This window comes from Engystomops pustulosus, chromosome 6, assembly GCF_040894005.1.
Source record: "Engystomops pustulosus chromosome 6, aEngPut4.maternal, whole genome shotgun sequence".
NCBI classification, from domain to species: Eukaryota; Metazoa; Chordata; class Amphibia; order Anura; family Leptodactylidae; genus Engystomops; species Engystomops pustulosus.
Genome location: NC_092416.1, coordinates 36,477,309 through 36,491,779, shown reverse-complemented (window position 1 = coordinate 36,491,779; position 14,471 = coordinate 36,477,309). Strand labels below are relative to the sequence as shown.

Genomic DNA, 14,471 nt, shown 5'->3' with positions numbered 1-14,471 from the left:
TATCTTGTAGTCCTCTGTAGACTGCCCCTTACATAGGACTTGCGTGGGTCCATCTCCCCTTCTTCCATATATACACATGCACACACCACTGCAGCCTTTCATCTGACTGTCACCCTCTCCCAGCCGGCATTACGTCACCTTAGCCCCGCCCCATACTTCACGTCATCCTCTTACAGGCGGTGTGATGTTACCATAGCCCCGCCCAGTTCTTCTCCGTCATCCTCTTAAAGGCGGCGTGATGTCACCACAGCCCCGCCCAGTTCTCACACGTCATCCACTTAGAGGCGGTGTGATGTCACCCTGGCCCCGCCTCCTTGTTGTTCTCTTCTTCCGGCTCCGCAGCCAGTGTGTGGCCGGCAGCTGGTGGGGTAGCGGATCCCGGAGCAGCGGATGGTGTGAGTGCTCTGTGTACACGGCTCTGCCTTCTGTTCTATGTGCGTTTCCGTTATAGAACAGGGCAGGTTTCACACCTTGCGTTTTTGTAATGTTTGTGAGTCATGTGATCCATTCACCCTGTATTATTGATGTCTTGTCATTTATGTATAATCCTACACAGGGTCTTTTACATATAATATAACCTGTGTTATATCATTGTATCTGATGGAATAAACAATGGATTTGGTCTCTGGAGATCAGCTCTCCCCTCCTGTCTGTCGTGTTCCCCAGTCTATAACATCTCTCCCTTGTGTTGTCCCTCAGTTACTCCTCCTGGACATTTATGATGCATTATACATAGTCTGACATCCTGGGCAATGATTGGCTAATCAGACTGACCAGGTACCGCCCATTACCCAGAGGAATAACTGAGGGACATCACAATGAAGAAAAGCTGCTCCACAATTCTTATCTTATGATAGTTACATGTAATTACTGACACCGATATGTGAGGAGGAGACGGGTGTGTAAATCCATATAGAGACTGCACCCTGCTCACTCCTGCAGACTATTGCACCTATACAATGGTCACTCCTATCCACTCGGCTCCTGACCGCAGGGTGATTCTTCCTCATCCCAGTCTCCTCTGTTTATGTAGATACATTGTAACCACCCGGCAATGATTACAGCAGATGAGGAGGCCAAGCATTGGCACAACTCGTACTCTGGGCGGCAGAGCCACCCTCCCCGCCCGCCTATGTACCCTTGGGGGCAGAGACCCCCATGTACCCTGGGCAGTAGAGATGTCACCTCCACCGTGTACTCTGCTGTTCATGTTGATACATTGTATTAATAATTGCAGTAGATAAGGAGGCCACAGCATTGGCTCAACTTGTGTACCCTGAGCAGTAGACCCGTCCCCTTCCCCCATGTACCCTGGGCGTTAGTGCATGTGTACCCAGGGTGGTAGTGTGCCCCCACCTCCCCCCATATACTGTGGGTGGTAGTGCCAAAAAAACTTCTCCCCCTCCTTGTGCAGGTAGAGTGCCCCCCTCTCCATATACCCTTGCCGGTGGTGCCCCATCCATGAGAATAAGGCTGCCTACAGTCTCTGTGCACAGCCGGGTATAAGGGGGCGCTGCTCTGCAGGGTAAAAAACGTTAATGAAGCCAGAACATCACAGGGGATTCTATATCTGTACATCTTGAAGGGCTCGCATTAAACTCTCATCCGCTATAGACAGAATAGGGGGGAAATCGTTGGGGGTCTGACCACAATAAACATGTAGGCAGGACTCTCATTTGCTCTATGTGAATATGATCTTGTAGAAGGTGCGATGTGCTGCGTATCTCAGTGTACGTCTCCTATCCTGCAGGGATCTCCTGGTGACTCAGACATGTAGCGCTGTGATTACCTAAGGTGTGGAGTGAAGTCCTGCTGATGTTGGAAGGTGCACAGGACGGCGGGGACTCTGCACTCCTCCGCTGCTCGCTGCTGGAAAATGTTCAGCTCCGGCCTCTTCCTGCTCCTCTTCTGGATTGTACAGGGGATGCGATACTCTGCAGCCAAAGAGATCCACCAGAATATCGCAGACTTCAACCAGGATTACAATGACACCGTCAATAGCGAGACCCAAAATATATACGCCTTCAACCACACCATGCTGAGGAACAAGGTAAGTGCATGGACAGTAGGTGGCTTTGTTATCTGCATCAATGTGTGCAAAGTGATTGCAGCCAAGAAGAATTGCAGGCGGGACAACAATGTATCCACTGTGTGTCATGTGAAGAGAAAATGATCCGTGCTTCTCCAAAGTTAAAAAAAATAGAAAGAAAAAAAAACCTATTTCCCAATTGCCTTTAGGCCGCGTTCACATGATGCACTTGCATTGTGCTTTGAAATGCTATCGAAGCGCCTTGGGGGTTACTCCTTCTCAAACTAATAGTCGAAATCGCTGGATCACAAGACAAAATATGTGTTACTACTTACCAAACGCAAGTGTTCAGGTGTAAACGTGATTGCGTTCAGGGACAGCGACTCCTGCGTTTCATGTGAGCGCGGCCGGTAAATATAGTACATCCTTATGTCTTGTGTTCTCGGTGTAACTATAGCTGCTTCGTGAAGGCCTCAGTGGTTTCTTAGAGAGCATCAATGAAAGCCAAGGAACACGGCAGACCGCTCAGGGAAGAAGCTGTGGCAAAATGTGTTTTTTTTTTTTTTTTTTTTTTTAGGCCTAAAAAAAGCAATTAATGTCTAAAAATAAAAAGTAATTTTTTTACCCATGTAATTTTTTTTTTTTGTTTTGTGTTTCTTCTTTCAACAAGAAGTTAAAACAATAAGATATTGCTCTAAATCTGTGCTCCATTGCAAACCCATCATGATGGTACCGAATGACTTACGGTATCCAGGGGCGGATAAGACTGGCATGGGCACTGGGCTGTATGAATATTATAGCCCCTACAAGTCTAGAATCACTTCCTACATATGGTACTAGAATCAGCTTTTTGGGGACTGGAGGATGTGTCCCTTCTGTCTGCTTTCAGTCTGCGGTGTTTGGACCTTCAAAGGTCCTGAAATGGCTCCTGAGTACATGTGTGTTGAGAGCAGACACAGATGTAAAAGGATTTCATGGGTGAAGTTCCTTCTCAGTATAAGATTTGGTGTGTAGTTTGAGTGCCCATGGGCCCCCTAGAAGGCTTAGGCCCCGGGCTACCACCCAAACCCCCCATATTGTAATTTACTACTGAACATATACATATAAATGGCAGTTGTACCACACCATAAATACTATTCCCTGGCAGTTCATCACATACTAAAGTGCCAGAAGGCAGATAACACAATTAGGATATTTTGTTACACCACCTAACAATATAAACTGTTTTTAATTTTTACAAACTTCTCTAGTAAAGAATTGGTCTGAGAATTTTCCTTGCCTTGGAAATTGCACTGAAATCACAGCAGGATGTAGTCTAAATTTTGGAATTTTTCTAATTCCTTGAAGATCCTCACAGCAGATCCTCTAAATATGTTCTGGTGCCAGAAAAGACGACTAAAAATGCATTTCTCTCGCCCTTGTTCAGCTCTGGATGACACATTCCTTATAAACATGTGATCTCATTTTGCCTTTCACACCCATAGACCTACATTACTTCATAGCCAAAAAGTGGTGGCATTCTAGTAGAAGTGATATGATTTAACCACCAGGGAAGGATCTTTAGAAATGTAGCCCATCCAATATGTCATATCATAAATCATATCAAAATCCACCATGATAAACCCAGGGGCACTTACTCATGACTATGGTGATTTTCTTATATATGTTATCTATGTCCTCCTTTCTTCTAAAATCAACTTTTAAAATTATGCCAATGAGCCACAGGGACTACCTTAGCCTCTCCTGTATAGCCTGAATGACTCTAGGTCCCTCTGTGCTATAGCTTCGCAGGTTGTTACAGTGAGTGCTGAACTTCCTCTGATAACCTAAGGGAGAGAGTGGAGTGAAGTGCTGAGGGAGTAGGTGGGAGTGTGATACAGTGTAACAGCATTCCAAACTGTTTTGCATGGGGAAGTGGGAAGCAGTGGGAAGGGAAAGTGCTCCTTCACAATAATGTGCAGCTACAATATGGAGGAGCTATGGTAGCCCTTCTGGCTTATTAGCATAATTTCATAAGTTGATTTTAGAAGAAAGGAGGCTATGGATAACAGATATAAGAAGATTACCCCAGTCACGGTACCTGGATCTAAGAGTAAGTGTCCCTTGTTCGTTAACATGCTAGATTTTGATGGTTTTATATTTTTTAAGCATTTTGTCCAGGTATTGTATTCAATCAGTTGGTGCCACCCTGAGGCAATTGGCTCAACTTTCCTCATGGCAGTTGATATCCTGAAGGAAAACCTACAACCCCTTCCCCTGCGTTTTTATTGAACCGTTTTCTTATTTTTAAAACTCAATTCATACAAACCAGAATGAACCCCTTCCCCTACTAACGGACAATTTTGGATAGGAATCTACGTGACTTAAATATTATAAAGATTCCAGCCTCTAGATGTGCAAAACTGGTAGAAACTTCCCCCCTACAGACTTATTATTGCTGCTGAAGGTCCTACAAAGTACTAAATGACTAAATATGCAATTCTAGAAATTGAGGAAAAGTTCAAGGGGTTTGAATACTTTTGCAATGCTCTGTCTGTCGCAATGTGAGCGCATAGATTATAATTGGATGTGATGTTACACACAGTTCCCCTGTGTGGTCCATGAACCAAACTTCACTTCCAGGATCGGGTTCTTGCCACATTGAGAAATGAGGCAATATCCTTGATGGAGGGGAAAAAGTAAAACTGAATACCGTATAAGCCGACCCAAGTATAAGCCGAGGCCCCTAATTTTACCACAAAAACCTGGTAAAACCTAAATTTATTTTCACTCGAGTATAAGCCGAGTTTGGGTTTTCAGCACATTTTTTTTTTGTGCTGAAAAACTAGGCTTATACGTGTTATATGTGTTGTTTGTAGCAGCAGGACTGTTAAAAATGCATTTATGATTCAGGATTGTCGTTTCTCAGGAGGTCAGGTCCTCACACTGCTGTGCTTTTAAGCATCTGATGATTTTTTTTCTCAGTCCTGAGTGCTAAGAGCAAAGCATGGGGGAGGAAACCTTCCCAGTGCACTAAGGGAACCTTCAATATAAACTCATTTTTCACAGTTCTGCTGCTACTGTAGTAACACACACTGGTATAGATTCAATGGCTTACTTCTGACAGATGCCGGGACGCATGCATGTTTTATGGTGATGCTACTGGTTCAGGGCGTCATAGTGGAGTTGTACATTTTAATGACTTCAGTAAAATTTATGAACTTTAAAGGGTGAGAGAAAAGAGACAAATTCTGGCGTTTAATTTCCTTTTTTTTTTTTGTTTTTTTAATTGTGCTTATTATCATAGAGTACAAATAACTTGTTAAAGGAAATCTAACACCAGGATGAAGGATTGTAAACCAAACACACTGACATACTGGTGTGTGCTCCCTCTGGCAGGATCCACACTTCTTTTAGCTTCATATTCCCTGGCTTTAGGAAAAAAAAAATGTTAAAAATTATTCAAATGAGCCTGAGGATCATGAACAGCTATGGATCCCGGAGCTCCTCAGGCTCATTTGCATAATTTTAAGACTTTTTGGTAAAAAATATTAATATTATTAGGGTCTGTACAGTTGCAGCTATCCCTAATACATATATAATAGTTTTTAAATGTTTTGCTAATGGTATATAGAACAGAATTTATTTATTTATTTTTTTAATTATTTGTTATACAGACAATTATTTGAAGGTTTGGTGTGTTTTTTTTTTTTTGTTTTTTTTTGTTAAATGAGTGCTAAATTTTAATTTTTTTTTTTTACTATACCATTCTTGTGACTATGGTGTTTTAAGGAGTTAAGCTGCCACAATCGGGCCCCTATAATATCCGGGGTCATACCTAGTTGGGGTGCAGTAACCTTAGGTCTCAGCTTGACTACTCTGACCTTTTTGTGAGGGTTGGGGGGGTAATTCTATGCATGTCGTCAATTCAGGCAAAATTTCGGGATTGTTGTTGCTGTGAATTTGTGATGCACGTTATACAACAGATTGCTCCATGGATTAACTCTCTGGGATTAGACTACAGATGTGGATTACATTGACCAGCGGAGGAATTTTTTTTTTTTTTTTTTTTTTCTATTTATTGAGCACTTTTGGGGATGATTTGCCCCTTTGCAGACCACCCATCATTTGCAAACCTCATGGGGGGGGGGGATCTCCTTCTCATACTCTCCCCATCATTCCGGCTACACACAGTTTACTGTCTATCCCGGATACTTCTATGGAGTGGAGTTAGTTTCCTCCTTGTACGTGTTTAGTTTTGTTTTACTTTTGTTGCAGTTTTGGCTTTGATACAACTTGGCAGCAGCAGCTAAAGGTCACTTTATATTCGCTTTATTACTCTGTATTTGTTCAATAAAGATCAGGTATAAGGACAGCTAGAAAATCCAGGAAGGGGGAAACATGAAGTTTAGTTGTTTGTACTAATATAATCAATAAGAATTTCAGGATTTTTTTTTTTTTTTTTAACAGTTCGATTTTTCACAAATTTTTCACTTCTGTGCAGTATCACATACACAGCAGTGTTCATCCAGTTCTTCCTGGTTCATGTACTGCATGGCTATATTTTCTTCCTTTTTCTAGACTCTAACTGCAAGACCAGATTATTTTTTCACCCATGTTTCGTGCTCTTACTTTTGTTTAACTAAACTTTGGGATGTTGCGTCCATAATACAGCTGTAAAAAAAATAAAATAAAAAAAAAAGCACTTGTTGCCTACATGTAAAATTTTAAGTTTTGTTTAAGCTTATTGTTTGGCAACTATCTACTATGGCAGTGGTGGCGAACCTATGGCACGGGTTCCAGAGGTGGCACTCAGAGCCTCTATATGGGCACCCAGGCCATCGCCCCAGGGCAGGTTTCGCCAGACAGGACCCAAGGCCTCTTGCAGTCCCAGACAGCCCAGGACCCTAAAAGGAAACTACAATGATAATCCAAACTACTTCTCCTTCTTATTGGTGTCCTCAGGTGCCTATACAATTTAAACCTGTGACACAGCAGCTAGTAATAAGTTACTGCTTAAATTGTTGCATTGGCACTTTGCGAAAAAAGTGTGGGTTTTGGTTGTAGTTTGGGCCCTCGGTGTTAAAGAGAACCCGTCATGCAAAATAACCCCCCTAACCTAAATATATTTTCATAAACTGCCATTAGAGAGCATTGCCTCTATCCCTTCATTGTCCCTCTACATGCCTGTAAACCTAAGCAATGAGGTCCTAAAGCTGTATGCAAATGACCTGTGAAATGTCCAATGAAGCATTAGCATATTCAAGCTGTCCACTCTATTCATGAGTGGGAGGTATAGACACACCCCCAGTGCTTGACTGACAGCCTGTATAATGGTGTGAGGCTGTATAATGATGTGCTTCCTGGTGCTGGTGGCCACGCCCCCTGCAGCCTGTGTGTGCATGTGTGTGTGTGTATAGGAGAGATACAACAGCTCCAGGCAGCCATGTTACAGCAGAACATGTCAGATTCATGTGTAGCTGATGTCTGTGTCTCTCACCTGTATATTAGGAGGATGCAGCATGTCAGCAGATGCAGCACACACACTAGCCATGCTTTACTATACATTACACACAGACATGAGCAGGGGGAGGAGTAACAGGCGTGACATCACTGCCTCTGACCATGTGACCAGCCTCATTTACATGATAAAGAATAGATGATTTTACAATGAATAATGTATGAAATAACTAGATAAAGGCTGGGATGGATCCTTGTGAGCTGCTCCAACAGGAAGAGGTGACAAGACAAGTGACACAGACCTGATGACAGGTGTCCTTTAAAAAGGTTTGCCATCACTGTACTATGGTGTCTCACATACACCCAGGGAAGGGGAGATCCAGATGCTTGATATTTATGTAGTATTAGAAGTAGTAGCAGCAGCATGGTGGTTGTTATAGAGCAATGTAAATCTTGCACTGGGGTATGAGGGGTGGTTTAAGACTGCCATGTGCTATCAGTGTGACATGGTTATATGCCCCATTCCTTCCCCTGATAATGCCACCATTAGTGGTAAAACATTTTGGGTGGGGGGACATGGAGGGGGCGAATTTAAAATTTTAAGTATAACTAATCTATTACACAGGACGCATCAGTCAACTTAATAATGGATAGTTTAGTGTATCTGATATAGAAAAGAAATCCGTTCACAGGCTCGGAAAGTCCAGTTTAGGTGTCACTTTTAAGAGTGCGGTCAGGTTTCCGTTTTATGTGCTCCGAGGATGCCAGGTGATACGTTGGCACAGTAACATTTGACATTTATGGTTATCAGTTCAGTGCCAGTCACTAAGTGCTTTATAAAATCCATGAATCACCATAAAGGAACTGGTTGATCTGGTTTCTACCATCTAGGTAAATATTCTACAAGTGAAAATTTTATCTGACTGTATAACCTTTAGTCAGTCCGGTGGATACATTCTAAGATGGGATGAGGAGTCTGGTGGGCGGTCCTATCGATCAATGATTAGGACCACCCATATGACTCCTTGGAGCAGAACCATTATAGAAATCATTATATTACTAACATGGGGCAAACATTTGGGAAACTTTTATGTTTGAGGCCCAATGGTTTATAATTATGTATATCTAATTATTAGTGATTTTCTTTATAACTCCCGTTCCCTCGTGCTATGATGTCACCTCTTTTCTGTTTAGACTGAAGGTGTCCGAGTGTCCGTCAAAATCCTGTCTGACCAGAAAGGGCCCCCGCTGCTCTTTGTTGTTCGGCAGAAGGAGGGCGTAGTGTCTTTTCAAGTACCGCTGACCCTAAGGGGCTTGTAAGTAGCCAATGCTCTACGAGTCCCGACTGCCCCGCCCACACACGGGGATTGACGGGGAGAGTCGCGACTGCCCCGCCCACACACGGGGATTGACGGGGAGAGTCGCGACTGCCCCGCCCACACACGGGGATTGACGGGGAGAGTCGCGACTGCCCCGCCCACACACGGGGATTGACGGGGAGAGTCGCGACTGCCCCGCCCACACACGGGGATTGACGGGGAGAGTCGCGACTGCCCCGCCCACACACGGGGATTGACGGGGAGAGTCGCGACTGGCCCGCCCACACACGGGGATTGACGGGGAGAGTCGCGACTGGCCCGCCCACACACGGGGATGGTACATGTTTAAGAGTGTGTACAGAGAAGGTTGTCAGTCACTGTGTGTGGGTGGGGTAATCAGGACTCCTACTGTCTTTCCTTAGAGTCCAGTCATCCTTCATCTTCAGAAACCTGTATTACTTTTTCTCAGGTACCAGCGTAATTACCAATATCAAGATGTTGGGCGCACCCTGTGCCAACCACCTACCCGGGCCGAGTCGAAAACGGAGTCCTTCTTTGTAGATGTTTCCACCTTGTCGGAGAAGAATGCCACCTACTTCCTGCGGGTCACACATGTGGAGAGCTTTGTGTTGCGGTGAGGAACATTTTCCTGGACGACTTTGTTTTATAGATGTCTATATCAGAGGGAACCTCACAAGGTTTTTTTTTTCTTATTACTGTAGGACAAAAGAACGGTTCAGTTTTAACGCAACTCCTGCTCAGCCCCAGGTATAAAGTACTTGTTTTTTGAGGGGGTCCGTGAGGTTTGTGTGTGTTTGCTCTTGTTTTTTTTTGTTTTTTTTTATTTCATATATTTTCAGCCCTACGTTTCAAAAAGAATCCATTTTGTTATCATGCCATATGAGGTCTTGTTTTTTTGCATGTTGAGTTGAAATTTTTTCATAGTACCATCTCGCCACATCTAGTTTTATTGACACTTTATAGACCCGAAATGAATTATTTTTTACCATGTACTATAAATAACATGATGACTTTGTTCTCCAGGTCAGTTCAATTTTGCAGTTCAATTTTGCATGATATAGATAGGATTAAAACTAAAACAGCTTTCATGCATTCCACATTTCGAGACACCTCATAATTTTATAAATTTTTTTTTTTTTTTAGTTTATGGAGCTGTGTTTTGGCTTAGTTTTTTGTGGGTTTTGTAGTTTTATTGGTGGCATATGTAAATCATAATTATTTTCTTTTTTAATTCTTCTTTTTTTTTTTTTTTTTTTTTTTTAATTTTTTATATATTTCTTTTCGGTTGGTGGTTAAACAAAAATCAGTAGTTTTGTTAATGACTCTTATGGTGGGGCCTCCTATGATTATGCTCTACATAATGTCCAGTTTGTAATGGCACTGAAATGGCACTTTGTGCTGTGACAACTACAGTAAACACTGAAAACAGAAGATGTAAAACTTGACTTACAGCAATATAGAGGGTGTAAAATTTCTTGGCTACTGTGTTCGTGTAGGGTTGATGACTGTGCCACTTGTAAGCGTCAATGAACCGGTTTATGACTTGTATCTTGGGTTTTTACTAGCTAAGACATTCTTGGTGTCAGTAAATGGCGCAGGTTTGGATGATATAGTCACTCTTTATCTTGAACTTTGCTCTCTTACATTATAGGGTTTCATTTCACAAATCTAATTTGTGATCCATAATTCATTAGTCCTTTATCTGTCACCGGGGCAAAGCACTTTGACTTGGGTCACGTAACAGATACTCCTGCGAGCGGTGCAATCGTGTTAGACAATTACTCCTACTTCATGTATGGGTACTGCCAGCCTTGACCCTACGTAATACTTACCGTAACACTAGGCACTAGAGCCAGAAGTGATGTAACCTACATCTAGGCCCCAGCACCCTGTTGATGAACCTTTTGCAGCCATATATCTTTAATCACTATTCCTCCAAACTCCGCTCTGCACTCCGTGTAACAATTACACACTTCTGTAATGATTCTTTCTCCACTTGTCGGCCTCTTTTCCTCCCTTTGTTGTAAAACCTACAATGACTCTGAAATCACTCCTACCAGATCACAGAGGGATCACATTACCTAGAAGTAGAGGGAGGAGGAAGAGTGAGTAAAAACTTAGTAAGTTTTCTATCTCGCTCAGTATTCACGAATCTTTCCTCCATTACTGTTCGCTTTTGCAAAGTGCCTTATTCACATCAGTAGTGGCCTCCATGATGTTTCTGAGTAAGGGTCCATGCACACTAATGTACGTCCCCATAATTGTCTATGGCGATGGCGCCGTGGCTTGCTATGGTGAGCACATTGTGTGCTTACCGTACCGTGGCTACAAAAAAGATAGAGCGTGCTGTATCTTTGGCCTTAAGAACGACAATGCGGCTCTATTCTCTATGGAGAGAGGAGGGCTTGCTTCGCCTCCTCTCCAGCACACCCGACTGCTTATGGCCGGGCGGGCTCAGGTTAGTGTGCATGAGCCCTAAATGTAAAATAATGTTTTCTCCTGATTAGTCCAAGTTCTGTCCATGGGAGACTTCGTAGCTCCACGTTTTAGGAGCAAATGCGAATAAGGGAATGAGCCTGCAGAGGGGAAACTGCTAAAATATTGATAATACGTTGTGTTATGTTACCCCTCATATACACACGTTTTACATAAACTACAATTGTTGAAAAGTTGGAGTAAATGGAGTGTGAGTGTAATGTCACAAGCTCAGTTATTTCAGATGTGTGCACTACTTTATATACAATGTTTCCTTCTTATTTATTTGCAGTATTTTAAGTACGTTTTTCCATTGGATGTTGACTCTGTTATTGTTAAAGTCACCTCTCCGTCTGCCTTCCCTTGCTCAGTCATCTCAATACAAGATATCCAGGTATGTGCCCAGGATCACTATCACACATAGTACAGCAATAATGTACATGACTATCCTTAAAGGAAATTGTCCACTTGAAAAAGCAAAAAGACACCTATAAATACTCGCCTCTTCTTCATCTTGATCCTAGCGCTGTCCGTCGCTAGCCTTCACGCTCCGGGATCACTTAGAAAAGAAAGTTTTATAACCATCTTATGTTTGTTATCCATGGCCTGCTTCCTTCTAAAATCAACTTTTAAAATTTTGCTAATAAATTGGAAGGGCTACCCTAGATTTTTAGAAGGAAGGAGGCCATGGATAACAAATATAACAAGATCACCACAGTCACAGTGCCTGGATCTATGAGTAATGTCCCTGGTTTATCACGATGGATTTTGTTATTAGATTTCCTTTAATGTATGCACAGGCAATTACTAAACTATGAGTGTAATATGTTATTCATTGCTTTAAAGCTAATTCTAGTCTTTGGTGTCCAGCTGGCGGTCCTTCCTTGCTTCTACAAGGCACTGGTTTAGGATTACCCAGTGAACACGTAGGACATAAAGAGTGGAGAATTCAATCCTATAGTTTTGGACGATAAAAGTTGTAATTTGTAACTTGCTTAAAGTGTAACTAAAAGTTTTGTTTTCATCTCAGAAATGAATATTGCAAGCGATTCTTGTAAACTTTCTAATATACTTTAAGCATAGCCGTTTCTCTGTGCCTTCTTTCTCCTGTAGTGAGTAGTGTATCTACAATTCCTTTAAACTCCGCCGACTATCGGAGGCTAATGATTAATTATTTCCATACCAAACCAATATTTCACTTGATAATTCAGCTCTCTGAGGTCCTTAGACTATCCAGGGACTGTAAAGAGTTAAGTCATCAGACACTTCTTTAAGTGTCTGTTTCATTGCAGCCAATAGGTAAGATGAAAAAAGTTCTTTTTTTTGCTCACACTCTGCCCCCATCTTGTCAGAAAAAAAAATGAAATTAGATATTTCTGCTAATTTATTAAAGTAGAAAAAACTGAAATCTCCCCTGGTGATGCTCCAAGTTTTTTAACATCTGAATTTGGGGATCCTCTGTCTCTTCCTTGCAGATCCTCTCCAGTTCCCTCAGGTTGGATGGTGAACACTGGTGGAGGCAATTTTCACGTCTCTCCAGAGATGCTCCATTGGGTTTAGGTCCGGGCTCCGCCTGCGCCAGTCAGGAATGGTCACAGAGATGTGCTGAAGCCTCTGCTCTGTTATTTTAGTTGTGTTCTTAGGGTCATTGTCTTGTTGGAAGGTGAAACTTCTGCCCAGTCTGAGGTCCAGAGCTCTGGAAGAGGTTTCCATCCAGGATATCTCTGTACTTGGCCACATTCATCTTTCCTTCCATTACAACCAGTGGCCCTGTCCCTGAGCCCATAGCACGATGCTGCCCCCACCATGTAACCACCAGTAAAACTTTTTTTGAGTCCAAACTAGGCTCTTTGTCAGTTTTTCTAAAGAAAAAAAAGGACACAGGAACAGATTTCTATGATAAAGTAGATATACAAAGTTTAATATTATCCTCTGCCCATTTGATGTATACAACTTTGTTGAAAGTTTAGTTACACTTTAAATGGGTAATTAATTGAAAGAAGGGAGAAGTCGTGTGACCCCACCGCCACATCTACAAATTTCAAGGTCTTGATAATATTGTTTGCACAGCTCTTGTCGTCGACAATAATCTTAACAATTCTTCTTTTATTTTATTTTCCAGTGCCCAGTATATGACCTTGATAATAATGTGGCTTTTATTGGCATGTACCAAACCATGACCAAGCAGGCGGCGATCACAGTCCAGGTACGTGTCATCACAGGGACATGGTGGTCATCTCCCCAAGACAGCCCCTTTGCATATAGGGTCATCAAACAAAGCCCACCCTCATCGGATTTCCTGGTTTTATGTATCGGGTCTAGAGATGAGCCGACCTATAGTATCAGTTCGGGTTGAGACCGCATGACCCGGACGTATTGCTGGATTGACGGCTGCACAGCCAATCCAACAAATGGCTGACCCTTACTACTAGCCATGGCTATGATTGTAACAAGGGGCAGCCATTTGCCGGATTGTCTGTTTGGCCGGCAATACATCCGGGTCACGCTACCAAACACAAAACGAAAACTATGGGTACGCTCATCTCTATTTGGGACATAATAAAATCTGAATACTTTTAAAATGAGGAAAATCTGACCTTAGATATGGAAACAAAATTCTCTGCAAATTCCCAAATAATAATTTATTAACAAAAAATGAAGCCAAAGTGGAAAAACCGTGTTGGACAAAACGAAGTACCACTCGATATATACTGATAATTCTTTGTTTTATTTCTTGGTGTGATCTTAATTAGGGGTTGGGGTTATTTTATTTGTTACTGTGTGTTTGTCTTTCAAAACAGGAAATAATTCCAATAAAAATGTCAATCAAATTTTTTTTTTTTTTCACTTGAGAATTATTTTTTTCACTGTAAAGTCTACTGTGTAGAATGATGGATTTTAAAGGGAACCGGTCAGTTAAACTAATCCTCACTTACTAAACATATCTTTGAAAACTGCTATTATGCAGCAGTACAACTATCCCTATATTGTTCCTCTCCATGCCTGAAAAGTTCCACAGTCCATTTGTAAATTTGACTCGCCATCTATGCAAATGACCCCATGAGTCTTATCATAGTCTTTCCCGACATATTCATGCTCTTCCTGCTCATGTTTGCTCAGCTGAAGAGAAGGCAGACCCCTTATCAAACCGATAGCTGGAGGCACGGTTGAGCTAGAAGAACATGAAT

The 14,471-nt window shown here is 42.2% G+C and overlaps 1 protein-coding gene across 8 annotated transcripts in view; it reads left to right on the top strand.

Annotated features, from left to right (window-relative positions):
* Positions 1–259: 259 nt before the first annotated feature.
* The window catches only part of SIDT2 (SID1 transmembrane family member 2), a 37,917-nt gene continuing 23,705 nt past the window's right edge, over positions 260–14,471 (top strand). For all 8 annotated transcript variants that reach the window (XR_011856426.1, XM_072155733.1, XM_072155736.1 and 5 more), the window contains exons 1-7: positions 260–395; positions 1,751–2,050; positions 8,663–8,784; positions 9,257–9,421; positions 9,510–9,555; positions 11,576–11,677; positions 13,406–13,489. Coding sequence is in view for 7 of the 8 variants with exons in the window: in XM_072155733.1 (XP_072011834.1) it covers positions 1,877–2,050; positions 8,663–8,784; positions 9,257–9,421; positions 9,510–9,555; positions 11,576–11,677; positions 13,406–13,489 (693 nt within the window). In the remaining variant the exon portion in view is untranslated. The remainder of the gene's footprint in view (positions 396–1,750; positions 2,051–8,662; positions 8,785–9,256; positions 9,422–9,509; positions 9,556–11,575; positions 11,678–13,405; positions 13,490–14,471) is intronic.